The sequence below is a fragment of the Engystomops pustulosus genome, chromosome 5 (genome assembly GCF_040894005.1).
Source record: "Engystomops pustulosus chromosome 5, aEngPut4.maternal, whole genome shotgun sequence".
NCBI lineage: Eukaryota > Metazoa > Chordata > Amphibia > Anura > Leptodactylidae > Engystomops > Engystomops pustulosus.
The window spans coordinates 48,160,048-48,185,867 of record NC_092415.1 but is presented as its reverse complement, the minus strand read 5'-3'; the positions used below and the strand labels follow the sequence as shown (position 1 = coordinate 48,185,867).

At 41.7% G+C, this 25,820-nt stretch overlaps 1 protein-coding gene across 2 annotated transcripts in view; it reads right to left on the bottom strand.

Moving 5' to 3' along the window:
- Positions 1-3,650: 3,650 nt before the first annotated feature.
- Positions 3,651-25,820, bottom strand: part of TMEM68 (transmembrane protein 68) — a 30,763-nt gene continuing 8,593 nt past the window's right edge. For both annotated transcript variants that reach the window (XM_072151894.1, XM_072151895.1), the window contains 5 exons: positions 25,076-25,243; positions 22,924-23,117; positions 19,818-19,878; positions 17,533-17,672; positions 3,651-5,610 (listed from right to left, as the gene is read on the bottom strand). In XM_072151894.1, coding sequence (XP_072007995.1) covers positions 5,506-5,610; positions 17,533-17,672; positions 19,818-19,878; positions 22,924-23,117; positions 25,076-25,243 — 668 coding nt within the window. In that variant the 3' untranslated portion in view covers positions 3,651-5,505. The remainder of the gene's footprint in view (positions 5,611-17,532; positions 17,673-19,817; positions 19,879-22,923; positions 23,118-25,075; positions 25,244-25,820) is intronic.

Sequence of the window (25,820 nt, the reverse complement as noted above, 5' to 3'; positions counted from 1 at the left end):
TCGGCATGAGTCCAATGCTTCACTAAAGATCGTATAGCCCACTATACATTGGTGTAAATTAAGCACATTTTTGCATGTAGCTCTGTGTGGAAAATCCACTGTGCCGGCCAGTGCCCTAGTAATAAAGGTGGTTACAGAAGTACTTGAAAATAATTTTGCTAATTCTTACAGGTTGTGTTTATCTTTACCTACTTTTGCTTCCTTTCTGCCTATTGTATTTATAAAGCGTTTTTACAAACAGTATTTACAAACAGTTTGCAACTATGGTTAAACATTGTGCAGCTCAGCTGGTTAACCCCCGGCCATCAGACATTCAAATCCCTGCCTCCTCTCCTGCACAAGCCTTGGTTAGCCATGCCTCCTCTCATCTCACATTAGACAGCTCAGTCCGATACAGCTTAAGCCTGAGCTTCACTATCTCAGCCTTGCCTATTCTTGCCTCACATCAGACAGCTCAGTCAGAAATAGCTCAAGCCTGCAGCCTCCCTATTTCAGCCATGCCTCTTCTCATCTCCCATCAGACAGCTCAGTCTGATACAGCTCAAGCCTGCAGCCTCCCTATCTCAGCCATGTCTCTTCTCATCTCCCATCAGACAGCTCAGTCTGATACAGCTCAAGCCTGCAGCCTCCCTATCTCAGCCATGTCTCTTCTCATCTCCCATCAGACAGCTCAGTCAGAAATAGCTCAAGCCTGCAGCCTCCCTATCTCACCCATGCCTCCTCTCATCTCCCATCAGACAGCTCAGTCTGATACAGCTCAAGCCTGCAGCCTCCCTATCTCAGCCATGCCTCCTCTCATCTCACATTAGACAGCTCAGTCCGATACAGCTCAAGCCTGCAGCCTCCCTATCTCACCCATGCCTCCTCTCATCTCCCATCAGACAGCTCAGTCTGATACAGCTCAAGCCTGCAGCCTCCCTATCTCAGCCATGCCTCCTCTCATCTCACATTAGACAGCTCAGTCCGATACAGCTCAAGCCTGCAGCCTCCCTATCTCAGCCATGCCTCTTCTCATCTCCCATCAGACAGCTCAGTCTGATACAGTTCAAGCCTGCAGCCTCCCTAGCTCAGTCATGCCTCCTCTCATCTCACATGAGACAGCTCAGTCCGATATAGCTCAAGCCTAAAGCCTCCCTATCGCAGCCATACGGCCTCTCACATGAGACAGATCAAGCCTGCAAAAATTTTGTGATATTTTTTTTCTTCCAGTCTCTGTATATCAGTCAAACAAAGGGTAGAGGGCAAAATGTGTTCTGATCTCATAGGGCCAGATTTAACAAAAGTAGTGCAACAGTTTGCCGTGAGACTGTGTAGGGAGCACCAGATTATTGAATAGTGGCGCACAGTCTTTAATCATCTGGTGCACCCTGCCCTGCTTGAAAATGGACACCTTTTTTTTTTAGGTGCACCTTTAACATACAGCAACACAAAACTAGTGCAGACACATACATGTGCAAGCAGTTTATGTGCAGAGTCAGGAAGAAAACTGGTGCAGTCACTTTAATAGCTATAGCCCATTATCTACTGAAACAGTAGCTAGGAGAAGGGCATGAGAGAAGGGAGGGGGAGCAGAGCAGAAACTATGCTGGTGCATGCGAGATAGAAACAGCAGATAATAAGGGACCATTGTCTTTTTGGACTTTTTTGAGCCCACTTGGTAAAAGTTTTTCTGTGGACCACCCTCAATCACTCTAGAAAGTAGAATGATGCTAGCAGTTTTAAAATTGGATTACCTCTGGGGCCTAGTATTGGGATGGAGGCTGGGATCTTTAAAAGATCATCTAGTACTTTGGTGGGCCAGTCTGACCCCAGCTGTTTTGCTTCCCAGGAACATTAATGGAAATACTGTATTTTTCTTGGTTATAGAACCGAAACGTTTCATAGCATTTTACGAAAATCAGCCTCACTAGTAGAGATTATAAACTAAATTCAGCAGATAGTTTGTGGGAAGAAACCAGAGTACCATGAGTGCCTTACTTACCCTAAGTGAGATAGGAGTCAAAGTCCCCAATCCTGCAATGCAAACCCCCATGTCACTAAGAACTGGATAGAGAATGAATCCTGACACTTTGTTGTTATGATTAATAGAGGTAATAAATACAAAGTGCATTACAATTCGATTAAATCTTCTTATTTGTTTTCTTCACTTAAAGTTTTGGACATTTCTGAACATATCATGAGGCTAGAAAAGATACACCACTGACCCCCAAAAAAACATTTATAAAACTTACCATGTTACCACAAATGTACAAAAGTAGTAAGTATTTTATTTTTCAGAGTTGTTTTTTTAAAGACATATTTCAGATAAAAATTAAAAGAATAAAATAATAGAAATCTCAGCAAATTACAAAGTTACAAAATCAACATTAAAATAGAAGACATAAGTTACAACTCTAAACACACAAGAAACAGTACAACCCCTATAAAACTGTTAATAACACATGTAAATCAATACATGGCACTTTTCAGAAAACCAAAGTTTTTTGGGAAAATCTGTATTTATGTCAATCCACATGTTGGGCTTTAACAGGACTGGGCTCAAGATTCAGGGAGCGGAGACCAGCACAAGCTTTGGGAAACACACAAGTTCTGCCATCAATATGAAACAAGGATTTTTGGTGTAGACATTAATATTGACCATTACTTTCGCTATAACTAAACGTTGAAGCCAAACTTTCACATATACAGCACTTTGTCCTGTTTGTTTCCTCCCATTTTCCTGCATTTAACAGTGTGTACAAAGCAGCTTTCCCTCTTCTACTCACTGACAGCTGATAAATAAGGAGAAGATAAAGTTTTTAGTGACTTAGGGTGCAGTCCTATGTTTTATTTTATGTGATGAAATTTTTGAAGCAATAAGCGGGTATGGATCATAATGGGTAAGAACATATGGTAAATAGATGCTTCTCCTAATTGTTCCCTCTACTCCATGTTTGGACATTAGTAACTGCAACTGTAAAACTTAACCTATAGCAACACACGTGCAACACACAAGTGCAACTTAAAGGGAACCTACCACCACGAATCTACCTATAAAGGTAGATCGGGTGGTAGGTGGATGTATGGGACGTGAGGATAGCCCTTTTTAGAGCTAATCCTCACGTCCCCGCTAGCGTACCATAAACTTTATTGCCCTAATATGTTAAATTAATTAAGCGGCTACCGAGGCGTGGAGTAGCCGGACAAGAGGCTACACGGCGCGGCTACTCCACGCCCCAGTAGCTGCTTTCCCCCGCCTACCCTGTGATCTTCGGCGCGCAGCTCCTGGGAGCTGCGCGCCCTCGTCCGAGAAGCCGGAGTTCTGCGCATGCGCAGTAACTCCGGCCAAGATGCGCGATCTCGGGAACGAGGCCGGAGTTACTGCGCATGCGCAGAACTCCGGCTTCTCGGACGAGGGCGCGCAGCTGCCAGGAGCTGCGCGCCGAAGATCACAGGGTAGGCGGGGGAAAGCAGCTACTGGGGCGTGGAGTAGCCGCGCCATGTAGCCTCTTGTCCGGCTACTCCACGCCCCGGTAGCCGCTTAATTAAATTAACATATTAGGGCAATAAAGTTTATGGTATGCTAGCGGGGACGTGAGGATTAGCTCTAAAAAGGGCTATCCTCACGTCCCATACATCCACCTACCACCCGATCTACCTTTATAGGTAGATTCGTGGTGGTAGGTGCCCTTTAAGAAGATTCTCTGTGGTTTTTTTTCTGCTTTCTCATAAAGTGTATCTGAAAACCTTCTGCGCTCTGTCCACTTCAGACAGATAAGAAGACTAATGATTAACTCTTTCCATTATTCATTAGTATAGAATGTTTCCCTTTATGATTCCGCTCAGTACAGACATTATGCAGAGACCATTTGTAAATAGTTAAGTCATTAGACACTAACAGGTTCCTATATCTCTCAGCTGTCAGTGGAGAACAGGACATAAAGCTGATTTACACAAATTACTTAAATAAGGAAGAAGGGTGCAGGAGTATATTTCTTTAATAAAATGTATTACAAAATGTTTTCTATTATCTACTCTACTGATCTATACAATTTTGCCAAATGATTTAGTTACAATTTAACTTCTTACAGTTACTAGATAGACTCATCATATAGATTTGAATTTTTGGCCTCCTGACCTTATCCAACTGCTGTGTACTGATTTGAGAAGGCTTTTATTACAAGGCATGTTATTACCTGTACCTGTATTATTCACTTGTAAAATTAATATGGACTGTATGTAGGTAATATTTTTCAGGCTTCCATTCACACATTCATCAATAATGTCATGTGTCTAGTACAGGGGAAATCAGTAACAACTTCTAGTGTCATACAGGACTATGGTGCTGAGAGCCAAGCAGAGTGTTTAGTTCAGGAAATATGGCCGACATATGGTCTGCATCCCACAAACTGAACAGACATATAAAAAAACCTTCCATTCAGCAGTCTATTATAACATGTCCATTTTACAGATTTATTTTCAACACTTAAAGGAAATCTACATTCATAATCGAGCATGGAAAAACCAGGGACACTTACTCATAGATCCAGACACTGAGACTGTGGTAATCTTCTTATATTTGTTATCCATGGCCTCCTTTCTTCTAAAATCAACTTGTACAATTCATGCAGATTGCAGATTCATAGGCTGTTACACTGTGCTGAGACTTCCTCAGATTACATCAGGCACAGGGAGGGGAGAAGTGCTAAAGGAACAGAGGGGTAAGGGGAACACTGTCTCCCTCAGCACTTCTCCCCTCCTTCTGTCTGATGTTCCTCCTTCTGCCTGATGTTCCTCCTTCTGCCTGATGTTATCTGACTGCAGCACAGGAAGTCTTGGCACAGTGTAACAGCTTGTGAATCTGCAGCACAGATGGGCTTTAAAAGTTGATTCTAGAAGGAAAGAGACCATGGATAACCAATATATAAGATGATATATACCTTTTTAGCTTGGATCTATGAGTAAGTGTCCCTGGTTTATCATGCTTGATTTTGATGGCAGATTTCCTATAATGATATAATACCTAACCATTGTTTGTTTAAAAAAGAGGTAGTTTCAAGTCTCCATTGACTTCAAATGTGCCAACTAAAGATGGGGACACATGGTACCTGTTGTGCATTGAGTGAGATACCGTGGCAGTGTCTTACCAATCATCTTAGGTTTGAACACTATGTACTGAACAACCTTCCGGAGAAAACAACCAAGGATGAAGACCATTTGCCCTGATGCTCACATAGCAAGTCTCCTGGATAGGAAATGCTGGTCCTAGTGCATGTGCAGACTGTTACTAGACTGTTACTAGATACTGGAACTATTTACATTGATTGCTTACATTCTGTTCAACAGAGATAAAGAAGGTAATTTTCAAGAAACCTTAAGAAATTTACATATTGCACAATAGATAACTTTTCTCTGTGTTCACCCAAAACACATCCATAAAATGATTTATCAAACTAAATCCTATACTATTTACACAATTTTACAACAAATAAGAAACCAGTGCTTAATCCTGATCAGAACTGCACTTTACTCTTCTTTAGCTCTCCGCTGAAATCTCTCCAAAAGGGCTCGGAAAATATTTCCAGGGATTCTCTGATGTCTGTCGATCAACGACTGAAGAGCATCTTTGGTCTATAAAAATAACAAAAAAATTAAAGCAGGTTTCATATTGGGCTTAAGCCTCACACCTAGGAGGGAATTTATCATTCGTTTTGAAGAACTTTTTTGGTGTAAAAAAGTGTCTACAAAAAAAGTTGCATTGAGATTATTTGTGATTATTTGTGACTTTTTACAGCTAAAAAGTCACACAGGAGTATTTCCACAAGGTGACTTTTCTGGCGTAAACATAAAATTACTGCTAGTGATAGACATAGAACAGTGACATGATATGTAGCCCCCATAATGCTTGCAAGACTGTAAAATGATTTATTTTAGGACTGGGCTATGCAGGACTATGAGAGACTTTGACAGAAGATGAATATTAGTGGCCTAAATGCAGTATAATACTTTATTTACTTAAAGGGGATGTACCAAGTTGACTTATTGAATGATGGAGCAGGTTGAGCATATGTCCTGCCCCTTCAATCATCAGTTTGGAATTGCACAGTGCTCAGGTATCTCCAGCTTTCCCATTCACTAAGAGTGCCAAAATTATCCGAGCGCTGTGCTCTGCAGTTCCCCGCGCTCACATAGTATTGATTGGATCCACAGGACACATGCTAGACCTGACACTTTATTCAATTAGTGAGGACCAAACCTCGGTTCTCGTTAACGATTGGGGTTTCATGGGTAGTCGGTACATGGTGGGGGTCACAGTGAGGGGCGGATTGTACATGAAACCAGAGAAATTCTGGTGGGCCGACTGGTCCAGGGCTGGTGTGGGGCCGGTCTAGATCATTGTATATACTTGAGTATAAGCCGGCTTATACTCCGTTTATTTTTATTTTTATTTTTTTGATACCCAAGCACACTGACTATGATATTAGCAAGCGGCTAACGTCATAATCTGTCGACCTGGCCCTGTCACTGCAGGACTGGATCAAGTTCCCTGAACTTATGTGCTAGGCAGGGGACTGGCAGATTCTTGTACATAGGGGGCAGTATTATAGTAGTTATATTCCTGTACATAGGGGCAGTATTATAGTAGTTATATTCTTGTACATAGGGGGCAGTATTATAGTAGTTATATTCTTGTACATAGGGGGCAGTATTATAGTAGTTATATTCCTGTACATAGGGGCAGTATTATAGTAGTTATATTCTTGTACATAGGGGGCAGTATTATAGTAGTTATATTCCTGTACATAGGGGCAGTATTATAGTAGTTATATTCCTGCACATAGGGGGCAGTATTATAGTAGTTATATTCTTGTACATAGGGGGCAGTATTATAGTAGTTATATTCTTGTACATAGGTGGCAGGATTATAGTAGTTATATTCTTGTACATAGGGGCAGTATTATAGTAGTTCTATTCCTGCACATAGGGGGCAGTATTATAGTAGTTATATTCTTGTACATAGGGGGCAGTATTATAGTAGTTATATTCTTGTACATAGGGGCAGTATTATAGTAGATATATTCCTGTACATAGGGGGCAGTATTATAGTAGTTATATTCCTGTACATAGGGGCAGTATTATAGTAGTTATATTCCTGTACATAGGGGGCAGTATTATAGTAGTTATATTCCTGTACATAGGGGCAGTATTATAGTAGTTATATTCCTGCACATAGGGGGAAGTATTATAGTAGTTATATTCCTGCACATAGGGGGCAGTATTATAGTAGTTATATTCTTGTACATAGGGGGCAGTATTATAGTAGTTATATTCTTGTACATAGGGGCAGTATTATAGTAGATATATTCCTGTACATAGGGGGCAGTATTATAGTAGTTATATTCCTGTACATAGGGGCAGTATTATAGTAGTTATATTCCTGTACATAGGGGGCAGTATTATAGTAGTTATATTCCTGTACATAGGGGCAGTATTATAGTAGTTATATTCCTGCACATAGGGGGAAGTATTATAGTAGTTATATTCCTGCACATAGGGGGCAGTATTATAGTAGTTATATTCTTGTACATAGGGGGCAGTATTATAGTAGTTATATTCTTGTACATAGGGGGCAGTATTATAGTAGTTATATTCTTGTACATAGGGGGCAGTATTATAGTAGTTATAATCTTGTACATAGGGGGCAGTATTATAGTAGTTATATTCTTGTACATAGGGGGCAGTATTATAGTAGTTATATTCTTGTACATAGGGGGCAGTATTATAGTAGTTATATTCTTGTACATAGGGGGCAGTATTATAGTAGTTATATTCTTGTACATAGGGGGCAGGATTATAGTAGTTATATTCTTGTACATAGGTGGCAGGATTATAGTAGTTATATTCTTGTACATAGGGGGCAGTATTATAGTAGATATATTCTTGTACATAGGGGGCAGTATTATAGTAGTTATATTCTTGTACATAGGGGGCAGTATTATAGTAGTTATAATCTTGTACATAGGGGGGCAGTATTATAGTAGTTGTGTCCCTGTACATAGGGGGGGGGGGGGCAGTATTATAGTAGTTATATCCCTGTACATAGGGGGCAGTATTATAGTAGTTATATTCTTGTACATAGGGGCAGTATTATAGTAGTTATATTCTTGTACATAGGGGGCAGTATTATAGTAGTTATATTCCTGTACATAGGGGGCAGTATTATAGTAGTTATATTCTTGTACATATGAGGCAGTTAGTTATATTCTTGTACATAGGGGGGCAGTATTATAGTAGTTATATCCCTGTACATAGGGGGCAGTATTATAGTAGTTATATCCCTGTACATAGGGGTGCAGTATTATAGTGGTTATTTCCTGATCGTTCTTAAGGCAGCACAAGAACAATGAGATTATAGTCCCTAGGCATAATCACATAGAGACAGGTTAGCACAGCAATGACTAATCACCATGGGGTGGAGCTAACCCCACCCATATAAGCTCCCATAGGAGCATGGGCACTTTGTATTTTATTTTCTCTAGGTCTCCCAAGAGACAAGACGTAAGACGCAGTAATGGTTCCGAGCCCTAACACCCAGATTGTATACGCCGTGTAGTAGCGTCCCTCGCTCCGAAGGTGTACTCCTCCTGGGCAACGGAGGGGCACACGGGTTAATACCCCCTTTCCTCCCTTATCCGGCTGCGGTGGTCGCATGCCGTGGGAGTCCTGATACCAATCCGGGTGTGGGCTGGCCTCCGGGGACATCGGTATCTCTCAGGCGCCAGGCTGGATGGTATCCCGGGCAGACCGGAAGTGACGTCACGCGGCCCCGCGCGACTTCCGGTTTCGGCAGGTATGTGCATCTCCCTTTGTGTTCCCCTGCAGACAATGCAGAAAGGTTCCGGATCGGCGTCCCACACGCTCAGCATGACCGGAAGAAGGGGAGGAGCAGTAAGTTTAAAAACTCACCTGAGCCTAGTCTCAGCTTGCACTCTGCCATCAAGCCCGGACCCCTCTGCTACTGTGGTTAGTACATGGTGAGGGGCTATGCACCTTTCTAGTGGCGAATATGTGCATATTGATCTCTGCTTGTATTATCTGTTTTTTCCTGTTAGATGTCAGCCCCTAGCTCAGGAACAAGCCGCAAGAGATCCCGCAAGTCTCATGATAGACTCTGCTCTAGCTGCCAGCAACCCCTGTCAGATGACATGGATGGCGATCTGTGTAACGGCTGTATTTCTCCACCTCCTCCTACCAGTAACCATCGGCAGATTTAAGCATCATGGTTTAAGCATCAACTTGCGATCGCATTCAATGATGCAAAAAGGGAGAAGGTAACGGGGAGATCCCCCTCTGGTTCAGTTGTTTTATATGATTCATCTGATAATGATTCTGATATGAATGTATCTTCCTCAGATGCGGAAGATCCAGAGGACTTTTTCTTATTAAATAAGGATAAGTTGCCAGCTTTGCTTAAAGCCGTTAAGGATACAATTGAATCTGACAGATAAATCCAAAAAGGAACAACTGTTTTATTTTCCTGTGTCGAAAAACAAGGTTCTCCCTAGTCACCCCGTTCTATTAGACTGGATGAAAAGGGACTGGTCTAAGCCAGATAAGAGGATGGACTAAGGTCCTAGGTTTAAGAGCCTCTACAAACTGGAAGAGTCTGCATATAAAGATTGGGAGGATATCCCCAAAGTGGATTTAACAGTCGCTCAATTATCCAAGAAAGCTATCTTCCCTACAGAAGATTCTTCTCTCTTGTCGGATCCAATGGACCGCAAGGCAGATTCTAGTTTGAAAAAGTCATATACATCTACAGTGGGCGCTTGTAAAGCTTCCCTGGCTTCCATTCCAGAAGCCAGAGCCCTCAGGGTCTGGCTAAGTGATCTTACCACTAGTATTGATGAAGGTACCCCCAGAGAGGTGTTATTAGACACTATAGGAAGGAAATTTTGTGGATCCAGCACTCGTAGTTCGTTGATTAAAAAGGCATATACTTTATTGGTTACAAAAATGTAAAAATCTAATATTTTGCTTAGCGGAAAAAATCATGGAATGCACAAATACAAGGTTGCCCCATGGGCTCATGTTTCTCACCGTCTCTTGCAAATATATATGTCTCCATGTGGGAGGAGAGCTTCATGTACTGTGCGGATAACCCCTTCCAAACTCAAATTCTATGGTATGGAAGATACATAGATGATATGTTAATTATATGGCAGGGGTCCGCACAGTGCATGGAGTCTTTCATCCGGTACATTAACACCAATCACTTTAATTTGACATTTACACACAATACAGAAAATAGTGAGGTACCATTTTTGGATATCCTCCTACAGGGATGTAGTGCCACTAACTCAATTAATACGTCCCTATATAGAAAACCCATTAGTGGCAATTCTTTGCTACATGCGGAAAGTGGCCATCCAAATCATGTTGTATGCAATTTGCCACTCGGGGAACTCATAAGGGCAAAACGCAGTTGTAGCAATGAATATTTATACAAAAAAGAGGAAAAAAATATAAGAGACAGACTCACAAGTAGAGGATATCAAAAACAAATATTGGACACAGCAGCAAATAAAGTAAACAAAATGGATCGACAAACATTAATACATCAACAAAAAACAAAAATGAAAAACGATAATTCTGATCAGCTAGTCTTTTCCACACCATATAGTAATGACTACCGGGACATCGTAAAAATAATTAAGAAATACTTACCGGTCCTTACAACTGATGACAGATCATATGCTATACTTGACAAAGGCTGCCGTTTCGTGGCACGTAAACCCAACACCATAGGTGGTATTACATCACCATCAGTATACACCAACAAACCGCATCAATCACTAACATGGTTAACAACAAAAGGCTCATACCCATGTGGAGGAAATAGATGCAACTTATGTAAATATATGGCCCCCAACAAACACTTTTCATCATGTCATAATCAAAGAGATTATAATATTCATGCCATCATTAATTGTAACTCTAAATATGTTGTATATCTAGCCACATGCATCCAATGTAATGTACAATATGTAGGCAGCACCATACGTCCATTAAAAACAAGAATAGCAGAACACATACGAGATGCTACCAACACAAAAGAAGATGCTGGTCTTAGAAACATATCGTGTCTATCCAAACATTTCATTCATATACACGCAGGAGATATTTCATACCTACGCATCACAGCAATAGAAAAGGTCACGGCCCCGTTACGGGGGGGGAGACAGAACACAAACTAAGAAATAGAGAAATACACTGGATTCTCAAATTAGATACGCGATACCCGCAAGGTCTCAACAATAGATCAGATACCATGTATTTCTACTAAATCATAAATTTGATTATATCTGGTTATTATTTCTAACCTAACATACCCTCCTCTTTCGAACACACGCCTTCCCCACTTCATTACCTATGCGCATGTCTTCATTAGCGCTAACACTATTGCACCTGACACTTTAGCATAAGAAGCACGCTTCATCCTAAAGCAGACAGACCATGAATAAGGGCAACAGACTAGGTTACGCCCGAAACGCGTAGGTCTGCTACTATGCACTTTTTAACAGGCACTATGATATGCACATAGCACTTTTGTGCATTCCATGATTTTTTCCGCTAAGCAAAATATTAGATTTTTACATTTTTGTAAAACTACTTTGTAGAACTACGAGTGCTGGATCCACAAAATTTCCTTCCTTTAGTCCTACACCTGTAGCGGCACAGGTATACTGCTGTCCAAGGACCCGGGCACCGTTCACACGACTCAAGTGGAAATCGCATATAGGACTGCCTCACACAAGAATATCGGCTGATAAGGTGAGCTGAAAGCTTTTATCCTTTCCAACATCTATATATTTTTTCTATGTTATTAGACACTATGCCGATATTGAAATCCGCAGTCGAATTTCTTGCTGATGCTCATTTGGTGGTCCTCAAGTGCTCATCCAGATCCCTAGCAACCTCAAACTCAGCAAGAAGAGCCCATTGGCTCAAAATGTGGAATGGTGATGTGGTATCTAAGATTAATTTCTGCAATTTACCCTTTCAGCCGGCCTCGATGTTTGGTCCTCAGCTATCCACAATATTGGAATCACTAGAAGGAAACAAAGGAGCGAAATTCCCTGAAAAGAAGAAACAAACGACTAGATTCTTCCGTTCGTGCTAACTTCAGTCTTAAGACTACAGAATATATGCATCATCCCATACCTGGATGACTGGCTGGTCAAGGCCTCATCCCAAGCTCTTCTGGAATCTCAACTCCAGAGAACCTTACGGACACTGCTAGATCATGGTTTTCTTATAAACCATCAGAAGTCTCACCTCACACCCTCTCGCAACATAATGTTTCTAGGGTTCATCGTAGATTCTGTCAACTGGAGAATCACGTTATCTCCAGAAAGAATACAGTCTATCCAACAAATAGTGTCCAATCTCAAAAGTCAGCGGACAGTGACTATCAGATTCGCTATGAAAGTCCTGGGGAAGATGACCACGACAATCGACGCAGTGCCTTGGGCCAGAGCAAGAATGAGGTCCTTCCAAAGAGATCTTTTGAGGGCTTGGCGACGGGGCAAAAAGGATCTACAATCATATCTAACAGTCTCTCCACAGACGATCACAGATCTCTCCTGGTGGCAGACACCGTCCTCTCTCCTCAAAAGGGTGTCTTTGGTTCCCCGGCCACAAAAGGTCCTCACTACGGATGCATCCTCCTGGGGTTGGGGTGCCCATGTAGATCATCTCCAGTTCCGGGCCAAGCGGAAGAAGAAAGATTCTTACCTATCCTCGAATCTCAAAGAGCTGAAGGCGGTCAGATTGGCCCTCTTACATTTCCAGCCAATATTACGCGGTTTCAAGATTCTGGTGTTTTATTATATAAAACAAACAAGGCGGCACCAGAAGTCGCTCCATGATGAAGGAGTGCAACCAGCTCATGAGCTGGGCACAACTCAATGTCCCGTCCATCACAGCAGTCCACATCAAAGGTCGTCTGAATCATTTGGCAGACAACCTCAGCAGGAATCGTCTTTCCCAAGCGGAATGGTCACTAAATCATCAGATTTTTTCCCTATTGACAAGCAGATGGGGTACACCACTGATAGATGTGATGGCGACGGAGGAGAACTCAAAATGCATTCACTTCTGCACTATATTTCGCTCCCCGAAAGCCCTGGCTCTGGACGGTCTATCAATCAGTTGGTCACATCACCTGATATATGTATTTCCCCCGGTGGTTCTCATCCCGAGGGTCCTGACGAAAATCAGAGAGGACAAGGCGGAAGCCATAGCCATCCTTTTCGCCCACACAGAGCCTGGTTCTCACTCGCGTGGTCGCTTTCGAAAGAAGATCCTATCAAACTTCCGGTTTCCCACAACTTACTCTCTCAGAGAGGTCAGGTTCACCCGAACCCCGGAATGCTTCAACTAGCGGCCTGGAGACTGACAGGGAAAACTTGAAAAATTTAGGATTTTCAAAGGAAGTCATAAACACTCTGCTATTATCAAGAAGACCCTCTACAGTGAAAGTCTACAATAGAGTCTGGTCTCTGTTTAAGTCATGGTGTGCTCAAAACACCACTACTCCTGATTCCTTGAATTCAGTACTTCAGTTCCTGCAAAAAGGATATCAAAAAGGCCTCAAGATCAATACTCTTAAGGTTCAATTTAATGCGATAAACGCACAATTGCAGAATATCTTCTCAGGTAATCCCTTGATAAGAAATTTTTTCAAGGCTCTCTCAAGAATGGATCCAAATCCTCATCCTCCATCCCCTTCCTGGGACTTACCTACGGTTCTAGAACAACTGGTAGGTGCACCATTTGAACCTTTGCAAAAGGCTCCAATCAAGTGGTTGTCAGGGAAAACTCTCTTCCTAGTGTCTATCTCTTCAGCAAGGCGCGTTAGCGAGCTACAAGCCTTGTCCCATAGGGATCCATACCTAAGGGACTTAGGAGAATGCCTTATCCTAAGAACAATGCCAGGATTTCTTCCCAAAGTTCCATCTTTCAAGAACATTACACAAGAAATCTGTCTACCAGTTTTTTTTCCAAATCCACAAGATGAGGAACAGAGAAAAGGGCATCTGCTGGATGTCAGAAGAGCAATTCTGATATATATCCAAAGAACGAACTTCTTCCGTAAGTCCGAAGCACTCTTTTTACAGCTAAGAGGCCCCAACAAGGGGCAAAAAGCCAGCAAAGCTACGCTAGCAAGGTGGATTAGATCTGCCATAGAAAAATGTTATCTTCTAGCGAAACTTCCATCTCCCTTGAAGATCAGAGCCCATTCCACAAGGTCAACAGCGACCTCATGGGCTGAGATGGGCCATAATCCTCTGGATGACATTTGCAAGGCTGCAACCCGGTCAAACTCCTCTACATTTATTCGTCACTACAGGCTTGATTCATTAGTGGCAGAGGGGTCTAAGTTTGGCAAAAGAGTGTTGCAGTTGGCGTGCTTGACCCACCCTTCACAGTAGGTATTGCTGGTAAGTCTCATTGTTCTTGTGCTGCCTTAAGGACGATCAGGAATGATAGAATTTACTCACGAAATTCTCTTTTCATGGAGTCCAAAGGCAGCACAAGGCTCCCTCCCTTCTTAATATGTTTGAAATGATTGCTGTTTAATATTACAAAGTGCCCATGCTCCTATGGGAGCTTATATGGGTGGGGTTAGCTCCACCCCATGGTGATTAATCATTGCTGTGCTAACCTGTATCTATGTGATTATGCCTAGGGACCATAATCTCATTGTTCTTGTGCTGCCTTTGGACTCCAAGAAAAGAGAATTTCGTGAGTAAATTCTATCAATTCTTGTACATAGGGGCAGTATTATAGTAGTTATATTCTTGTTTATCGGAGAAGGTATTGTAGTAGGGCGTTTTGTATAAATATATAAGATAGTGTTAAGTTGTGTAAAGAAGCTTTATTCCTGAATAAGGGAGGCAGCAGGAGTCTTTCTACGATGAACATGTTGATTTAGACCATCTATCACCAGTTTGTGTGGAGTTTGGCAACTCCACCCGCATGAATGGGGTCACTTTTAGAGTTTTTTTTCAGGGCCACTTTAAATTCCCAGTCCGGCACTGATCACAGTAGTCGGATGCCACCAACCGATCAGGTCCACTATCCGATCACTATAAGCATGATAAGCACGGGTTCTCCTTTGCTTTATACTAATACTGTTCTCTATCAACTCATATGGTTATATGGTAGATGGCACGTGGACTAAGTGGACTACATTACATGACAGATAGCAGAGCTCAGTGAATGATTCAGGAGTCACACATGTCCTTACCCCTGAGGAAGTCACCGAATAGGTGACGATACGCGTGGGGTCTGCCTACCCCCCCTCTCTCTATGCCTACACCTGCCTGCCTTGCTTTATTGTCTCATTCTACGACAACATGGTATTGTATATGTTGGGCATGTAGGGATCGATGCATCGGAGCTTTGTTACATTGTTCAAATTGCACTTTTCATGCATCATTTTTGCACTTTAGCTCTATATGGTTATTCATATTCTGGTCCTTATGGTTACTGTAGTTCTATTGGCAGACTGTAGTAGGGGGTTTCTAGGGCAACTTGGCCCTTGGCAGCTTTGTACACCCCTCTGGTGTACTTTTTAAGTGTTTTTATATTTATTGTTGTCCCGTCTTGTTTGTGTTTAAAATTGTTACTTATCCAATAAACATTTTTTGTTATTTCTGTCTAGCCTTGTGTACGCATCCCAACTTTTTCTTGTTTTGTTTGGATTGTCACACATGTCCACCACCATTCCATACACAAGTGTTCGGACTCCCAGCAATCTCCCCTGCCCTTATCTCACGGATAGGAAAATAAGTGTTTGAGGGGAAAAAACTAATTTAAGAAAAAGGCTGATGCCAAACACATTATGAGATAATATTTTATTATGGGATAATAAAAAGTGTTATTTTGGCTGAATAACTGAGAATAGCAGATACTGCAGATTATTAAAGTTTCAATCAAAAAGTATTTTCTTTTCCTGCCTAAATACACAATAAAATCATTTGATTAATAGGGCAATTACACATTGCATCTAATAATTGATTTCTAGGTTTTCCTTTCAACGAGTTTCAATAATACATTAACATGATCAAATATTAATAGCATGAAAGTATGGGCAGAATGGGCGCAGCAGTCATTGTGCAGACAACTGTGTGTAGCACGTGGTAAAGGGCAGGAAGAAGGGCCCTCATCAGCCAAACATGGCTGCAGATGGAGGGTCATAAAATAGCTGCAGATGGAGGGTCATGTGATCTCTATCTGTCCGGGAACAATTCTCTTGCCAGGACCTTGATCTTATAATCTTGAATACTATCATAAGGTCCTGGCAGGGTGATTGCTCATGGACAGATAAGATCACATGATGTGATCTTGGTTGGTTGTATATTGGCAAATTACATAATATCCTGCCAAGCCCCCTCCCCCCCCCCCCCCCCCACAAACACTTATACACACACACATTACAAAAAACATGAGGTAAAGTGGCCAACCCCATTCAAGAGGGGAGTCTCCCCTTTCATTAAAAAATATAAAATTGTGTTTCTAAACAGATGTTGGCCGCCGTACCGTAGAATGGTGGGCACACGTCTGCGCCGGGGAGAGGAGGAGGGGATGAGTGCCGCTCACCCCCGGCCCTCTCCATAGCGATATATGGCCACGGCCCCGCATTACAGGAGAAAGATGGTGTGCAGCACCATACCACTCTCGTAGGGCGTCGTGCAGCCATTGCCATGTATGGGGGACTTATATACGTCCCCCATACGTGTGTGTGTGTGTGTGATTATAGCCTTAAAGTTACAGCAATGTTTTTTTTAAATACTGATCTCAATTCTCATCTGCAACTTTAAGAGTAAAAATCTCTGGTTCTTCTCTACCTAAAAAAACACCATCCTCATATTATGTTAAAGGGAGATTCTCCCATTTATAAAATATTTTGGTAAATGGTTATACAATTTTACCGCTTATTAAAACATTTTTAAGGGGAAAAAAAATGACAAAAAGAGCATAGTTTTTTCACATTTTTAGTTATAAATTGTCATTTAAAGAGCAGAAAAGAATCGCAAAAACTGGCCTGGATATTCAGGCATTAATGACCCTCGGTCACAAAGGGGTTAACTTTCTAATTTTATCGAGAAGCAGAAAACTGTAATTGTCCAGCTTCCAGTTAATAAGCACGGAATATTAGGTTTTTTCCTAATATTCCGTGCTTATTAACTGGAAGCTGGACAAGAGATGGTTCATGATTGTAAAAACTAGGTCCTGTCACGTTATGGTTTTATATAGGACCAGGAGTCTTATCCGTCACTGAAAATCAGGACTTTATAACAATTCTGTAACCTGTAATAAAAGTTGTAGCCGTAATTGTTCCAAATTTGGTGTATCATCTGTGTATCCCAGTTATCAAAACAGGACATTTGTACTACCTGAGAATGAAGGTTTGGGTCAGCCCCTATCCCACATAATGGGCAGCAGCATCACTCATCCCCCCAATACTACAATTCAACTTACCTTTTCTGCCAATTCATCTGCAGTGGTATTTGGGTCATACGGAATAGGGTCCCCAAGATATGTGCGAAATTTCACTGGAAATCCACCGTACACAGGAACCAGTGGTATTTTATACCTCTCATACAGCCATCTAAGAATCCCTGTCATAGGAAAAAGAAATTAACACGTACATCCAACAACAGGTAGAGTTCAATGAGAAATAACATTTTATAGAACTCGCTGAAAATCCTTTGTCTGAATGTAGAGAAAGCTACGTTTTAATAATAATCTGTCAGGATTGGGTAACAAACTAGCGGGGCCCCAAGAACTTTCTCTTCGGAAATGCTCCTTATACTCCAGCAGGAAACTAAAGTGTTGCCCCATTTACTTGGATGGGACATGTAAGCGGGGCCCTGGCATCATTCACTAGACCAAGTACTGAGCAGATGCCATATTTGAGAAAATTCTGTTGCTGTGATGCCAGGGATCAGACGTATTAGTCAGACGTAAATGTCACATTTTATACACTCCTTCAAAAACTTAAAATTACAGCTTTACTTTCTCCATAAAACTGGAGACTAACTTTCTTTGCATAACAGAATAATTAAAGTGTCAGGAACTTTATGAGATTAGGTTCATATCTTGATTAATTGATATGTTTAGTGTGTACACCAGGAAAGCACCAAGCACAGGGCCGGCGCCAGCACAGTGCACACCTGGGCAAGTGCCGAGGCACAGAGCTGCTGGGGGGCCACATAAAGCTGTAAAGAAGGAATCCATGAGAGTTAGGGGGATGTATCCAAAGGGGCGTTATATAAAATAACCAAGTGCGGGCTGTTCGGTATGATAAACTAGGGAATATTTTTAATGCTGCCACGTGAGGCCATTGAGGTTCTGTCACCCAGGGGTCTTCTGAAAGTGAACCTGACCACGCATACATTCTAACTGTGTCCATAGACTTATACGAGCATATGGAAGTATGACAGAGCATATGAGAAGCATGTGGTCTAAGGAACTGCCTACGGAGCTCAGAGACAGAATTGTGGCAAGGCACAGATTACAAAAGGTTACAAAAAGAATTTCTGCACCACTCAAGGTTCCTAAGAGCACAGTGGCCTCCATAATCGTTACAATCGTTAATGGAAGAAGTTTGGGAAGACCACAACTCCTCTTTGACCTAGCCGTCCAGCCAAACTAAGCAATCATGGGAGAAGAGCCTTGATGAGAGAGGTAAAGAATGACCACAAGATCACTGTGGCCGAGCTCCAGAGATGCAGTAGGGAGATGGGAGAAAGTTCCACAAAGTCAACTATAAATGCAGCCCTCCACCAGTCAGGGCCTTTATGGTAGAGTGTGCCAACAGGAACTTGTCTCCTGCAAGACATATGAAAGCCTTTATACAGTTTGCAAAAAACACAAAACATTAATTCTTGACCATTCTTGACTGGTCCACCATGAGCCAGGATCTAAAACCCTATTGAGCATCTCTGGAGAGACTTGAAAATGGCATCCACCAACATTTACCACACAACCTGAAGGGAACTGGAGAGGATCTGCAAGGAAGAAGCAGAGGATTCCCAAATCCAGGTGTGAAAAACTTGTTGCATCATCCCCTAGAAGACTCATGGCCGTACTAGCTCAAATGTTGCTTCTACTCAAAGGGGCTGAATACTTATGTCCATGTGATATTTCAGTTTTTCTTGTTTAATAAATTAGTGCACATTAATGAGCAGAAAGAGCGAAAAATTTAAAGGGGTCTGAATACTTTCTGTGCCCACTGTATGTTGCATCCACCAGGAAACACTGAAATTAAAAAATGCAGCAGACTACATTTTTCCATCCTTCTTCCTGCTGGATAGTGATGTATACACTCAGCATTGGGCACTGGGAGATGGATGCAGCTGTGTGGCATCCCATCCCGGCCTCCTTTGAACATACACTCTGGGCGTTTCCTCAGCGACGTCACTCCAGAAACACTGTCAATGTTCACTCCTTTCACCACTTCAGGTGGAAGGAGCTTGACTGGAGGACGTATACCACTGTACGAGTGTACAATGGGATACGTTGTAGCACTTTTGTACACTTTGTAAGGAACATATCCACCCAACATATCCTTAAAATAAAAGGCTAAAAACATGATATGACTTGAAGAAGTGAATACAATCCTCTTATGTACATCTGAAATAAAAACCTGACCTAGTTGATGAGTAAAGTTGCATGGCTTGCTAGACACGGAATCTGATATTACGATATAAATATATTATATATAATAATAGATAATTAAGAGATTAAGAGATAATTCTTACGTAAGAATCCAAGAGATCGGAATCCCTCCCGGACATTCTGTGTAAACATTGGGATGATCGACTAAGAAAAGAAATAAATAAATAACAAATCAGGCAGTTTCAGCATTCCTCAATATCTTACATTTCTAATATATTTTGCAAATCCCCTTCTTTAAAGGGGTTCGCCCATGAAAGAAAGTTTTAAAATTTTAATCCTAATTGATGTTTACACAAGATAATTTTTTTAACCCCCGATAGTGGGCAGGGACTCTCTACGTAAGCAGACACCTCACGATTCCTCTGTGCTTTGATACACTGTGTGCTGACAATGTGGTTAGATTGGCAGGGTACAAGGTTTATCTAGACTTTTATTTAGCTTCTGAACAGTCTACTAGTATCGGACACACAGAAAAAGAGAAATGGGACAGATCAGAGATGAGAGACCATGAGATGGATATAAAACACAGAGACACTCTCTGCCCTGCTACATATCAGCTATAACACATGCAGTCGTCTCTGCTATAACTCCTTCTCTTGCTATAAAGATCTTGTCTGTAGTTTGTAGAGTAGGTCTTTGTGAGCTGCTTGCCGGCCGGAAGTGTCCAAGTGTCTGAGGTTGTTTTGTAATGAAGGGGGAGGGACTGGATGTAGAGAGCAAACTGCATTGTGCAGACAAGAGAAGCTATTCATGAGAAGAATCTGCCCTGCCTGACCATAGAGTATTTAACGGTCAGATCTCGGGGCAACCAAAATTGTGTACACCAGGACTAATAGAGACAAGTTTGAATTATGTCTGTGAAATTCTGTATTTCACACTGAGTATATTTAAAGAATCTTACCTTTGTGGGAACACCCCTTTAACCCCTTAAGGACCAAATCACTTTAGGGCTCTCGGACAATGCCCGATTAGTAAAAATCTGCCTTGTGTCACTATATGTGGTTATAACCTTTAAATTCTTTAACGTATCCACGTAATTTTTAGTTTTCTTGTCGCACATTGTATATGGCCTTCAAATCAGTAGAAAAAAAGTTGGATTTAGCGTTTATGGAAAAACACTCAAATTTGGCAAAATTTTTGAATAATTCTGAAATTTCAAAGTTCAACATTTAAATACAGGGAAATAGTCATAGCACCCAAAATACTTTAGAACTAACATTTTAGTCTGCTTTACGTCAGCATGGTTGTTTATGCATCCTCCCATTTTTTGTAGGATATTATGGGGCTTAGAACTGTGGGTCTATTTTTGAAATTTTTATGAAAATTGCAAAAAACCTATATTTACAGGCACCTGCTCAGGTTTTAAGTGACTTTGAGAGGGTAAAATCCCATAAATTACCACAATATAGAAACTACATCCTTCAATGTATGAGAAACCAACTTTAAAGAAGTTTGTTAACCCTTTAGGTGTTTTTAGGGATCAAAATAAAATGGCGGTGGAACTTACAATTTGTAATTTTTTTTTGAACAATACATTAATTTTGGCCCAAAAATTCAAAATTCACAATAGATTAAATGACGATTTCCTCCACAAAGATTGATACCCCAAAAAGGAGCTTTTCTTTTGTTGGCTGTACACCATCACATAAAAATAATTTATTATCTTTATTCTATGCAATATCCCTTTTATATAGCTCATTTATGGTTGACTTGTTTTACAGAATATGGGACTCATTTGTTGAGGAATTCGTATGTTTTTGCATCGCCATGTTCTAAGAGGCAGAACATTTTTATTTTTTGTATACAGAGTTGTTTTAGGACTTTTTTTGCAGGTCAAGCTGTACTTGTTATTGATATCATGTAGGGGTAAATGTTCAGTTTTGGTAACTTTTTATTGTTTTTCTTATGAGGTTGGATGTGAAAATATAATTGTTGCATGTTTTTTTTTGTTTTTTTAACGGCATTCCAAATAAAGTTCAATACGGATCTTATTTCACTGTATGAGTAGTTACGGACGTGGCGATATCCATTATGTAGCTGTGACTATTATACTTTGTCAGAGGGTGGGACATTAACAAGTGATCATTTGATGTACGGCAATGCTAATGTATAACAGCATACTATATACAGGCAGTCCCCGGGTTACATACAAGATTGGGTCTGTAGGTTTGTTCTTAAGTTGAATTTGTATGTAAGTCGGAACTGTATATTTTATCATTGTTATCCCAGCCACAACTTTTTTGGTCTCTGTGACAATTGGACTTTAAAAATGTTAGGTTGTCATAAGAACCAGGAATAACACCAAAGCTTCATTACAGACACCTCTAATAACTGTTACAGCTGTTTATTGTAGCCTAGGACTAAAGTACAATAAATTACCAATATCCAGAGGTCCGTTTGTAACTAGGGGTTGTATGTAAGTCGAGTGTTTTTAAGTAGGGGACCGTCTGTAGTCAGTCTACATTCTGCATAGGCCGACAGTAGCACTGTTAGATCGTGCTTGCAGCAGAAATTTACTGCCGGCAACCCTGGGGTTCTTCATCAGACCTCACGAAGGATGCTGACCTGCCGAGTGAGTACCCTCACTGCTCCATAGATCCCGACTGTTTAACCTCATAGACACCACGGTCATAGTATAGTATCACAAGCCCAGCTATTAATGCGGAAACCCAGCTTTCACATACAATGGAGCTCCCACAGCGATCGCATGGGGTCTTCTACTGCGCTTGGGCGATCGCCAAGACATACATGTACGTTGGGATGCAGCAATGGACCGCATTTCCCGACCCACTTGACCTTCTTAAAGGACATCTACCACCAGGACATACTGCACACTGACATACTGTGTGCGCCCCCTCTGCTAGGATCTACTCTTCATTTAGAGTCTTATTCCCTTTTTTTAAACAAAAAAAAGGTTTTTAAAATTATCCAAATGAATCATTGGGTAAACAGAGATATATTTGCACAAATGTTTATATTCCTCAAAATACACAAATTCCAAGGCATCGTTTCTAAAGAACACTACAAATAACCTGTTCTTGGAAATGTCATTATAGATTGACAACTGGGTGATACCATTCCCCATGACCCATGGTCTGTCACCGTCCTATTTGTGCTATCCATATGAAAGGGAGGAGCACTTGTGGTTTTGCAAAGTTTGGTAATGTTTGAGATTTTAGTTAAACTCACCACTTGTGCATCGATGGCCACTTGTGCAAAACCTGTGCGATTTCCCCACATGATGATATAGGATTCATCACTGAACAAGGCTTCCCGCACCCCTCCTGGAGAGATAGCCAGGAGATGGCCATTCTTCAGAGCTTTCACACACTCTTCCTGTGGTCCGTGGATTACACTAAACACTTCAAGTAATGGTTTAAAACCTGTAATAGAAATGTTGATAAGTTATAGGGTTATAACTCACCGAATGAGAGCCAATAGGGTAGATTTATCATGTGATTTATTCCAATTTCTGTACTCAGGACTGTAATATAAGTGCCACATGAGGCTTAAAGGGAACGGGTCACCAGATTTTTACAAATAAAGCTAGTGACAGGATCCCATAGAGCCCTATTGACTGACGGACACCCTTTTTTAGCTAAAAATGGTTTGCCTTACATCCTCATAAAATCAATTAATCTTATATTCCCTGGCATCAGAGGGGGCGTGTCCTGTTCCATGAAATTCCATGGAATTTTACTTCTCCACATCTTCTATGGAGGCTGCAGTGATCTCATGTGATCAGATACACATGATTTGCAGGACCTTAGATGATGTCATTCAGGTCACATGATTTTAAGTGCTCGATGATCTAACAGAGCTCTCAACGTTCCATACCATATCACACATACCAGAGACGGCCAGCATCTTCATCACACACACACACCAGAGATGGCCTGCATCATCATTCCTGCATTGACATCAAAGATGGTGCTGCACATTTTTCCCACCATTTCTTTCTTCCCACACCCACCAAACGCAACCTTCCATCGGAGCTTGCATCCAGCAGAGGGAGCATGGAACAGCACATCATAGAGGCAGGAACAGCAAGTGTCCTACCTCCAATGTCTGGACCCAAGGATTCAATCACCACTAGCAATGGCATCTTGCCCTGCCACCAGAAAGCTGCATCACTGGTGAGGCCCATCAGCGCACACATCCACCGGCTCTGGAGACACAAGGTGGCCCTACCCCCCAGCAGCGCACAGGAGATCAGGTCGCAACACGTGGTCTGCACTGTGCACCAGAACCAATGCATGGTACAAAGGGAGTGCACAATAGGCCTAGAGCCAAGCTCCTTAGTGGACAGCCCCTGGCCAACTGACGCCAGAGACTGTGGGGGTCATTTACTAAGGGTCTGAATCGCGTTCTTCTGTCGGGTTTCCAGAATATTACCGTTTTGCGCTGAATTGCCCCAGGTTTTTGGCGCACGCGATTGGATTGTGGCGCATCGGCGCCGGCATGCATGTGACGGAAATCGGGCGGCGTTGCTGTCGGAAAACCCAATGGATTCACCAGCAGCCCACCAGCCATTGTCATTGCAGGCAATACATGGTCTGCAGCCTCTATGCGGTCCACCCCCTCCACACGGCACCCCCATCCTTTGGCACCAAGCGGTTCATCATCAGCAGAGCTCCATGTCGCAGGACTGGCTGCAACAGAGTGCCGGAATCAGAACCGGGCAGGCAAGTGCACCACTTACAGCATCATTAGAGCACCTGAAATCTAAGTGATCGCAATCAGTACCTTACCGATTGTTAGGAAGGACACTGTACCAAAGGCTCCAATGGTCCAAGGGCTCGAAGTACCGATACCTGGCAAAAGTGGAGCTACGGGCAGTGTGCATTCTGACAAAAGCAAATTGCAGCACACCACTGCCACACGTACCTCTAATGTGGAAACCCCCATGCATGAAGCCTGTGTTTAGTGTTATTGTCATTAGTATATTTTCGTACTGTTTAGCTGACTTGTCTTACAGCAGCCTGGGGTGTGTACAAGTACTGAATAACCTAATAAGACACTACACATATATAAAAAGAAAGATCTAACAAAAAGATTTTATCTGTAATAATTAAGAACAAACAGTTACAATTGATGACAAAAAAAAAAAAGAAAATAGCCGACCACAAAAAAAAACAATTAAAAAAAAAAAAAAACACCAGTTTTATGGATGCAAAGCTCCCATTTCTTGCTTTTCAAGTGGTGTTAGTAAAAGGCCGGCATAATGAGTAGGTCAGCTGCTGCTTATCTGTAATAAATGATAGGTTTCCAGGTCTGGCTCTAGATGTAATAATCACTTCCCCAGCAGATCGCTTTCAGATACCGCAGCGCGACTACTTACCTGGTATTTTAAAAAGAAAGTGGTCCCCCACCGAGTGACAAGTCCTTCCTTTCAGGAGAATGACCTTCGCTACAAAATAATAATAGTCTATAGGAAGCGCTCCGTGATAGTACACAATTAGCGCAGGCCCGCTCTCAGGTACTTTCTCCAAGCCGTAAATTTCATAACCTGTACAGAAACGAGATAAAATACAGGATTCACATAAGTTCTATCATATATGAAAAATAAAATTTCATTAAAGAACAATTCAGTAAAAAAAATAGTGTATTTATAGCAACATTTATTCTTGTTCCTCCGAAAAAGATGCAAACACGTTAAGGGGTTGTTAACGTTACCTCATGTTTTTGTAATGTGTGTAAGATTGGGGCGGGTGGGGGTGCAGGATATTAGGTCATTTACCAATATACATCTGTTAATAGTTCTAAATCTCTTTATTGATATATACCTCATCAGTGAGCCATTCCTGTCTGCAGATGGAGGATCATGTGTCCATGAGCAATTGCCCTGACAGGACCTTATCGTAGCTATTCATGAATATAAGATCAAGGTCCTGGAAGGGCAATTGTTCATGGTCAGATAGAGATCACATGAGCCCCATCTGCGGCCATTCACACTTTGCTTTGAGCTTTACATTACACTATCCACCGATATATATACTTATTGTTTATACCTATAGGTATAAGCTGCAACATGTCCCTACGAGTAGACAAACCGCAAGATAGATCACCAATATACTTTACATTCT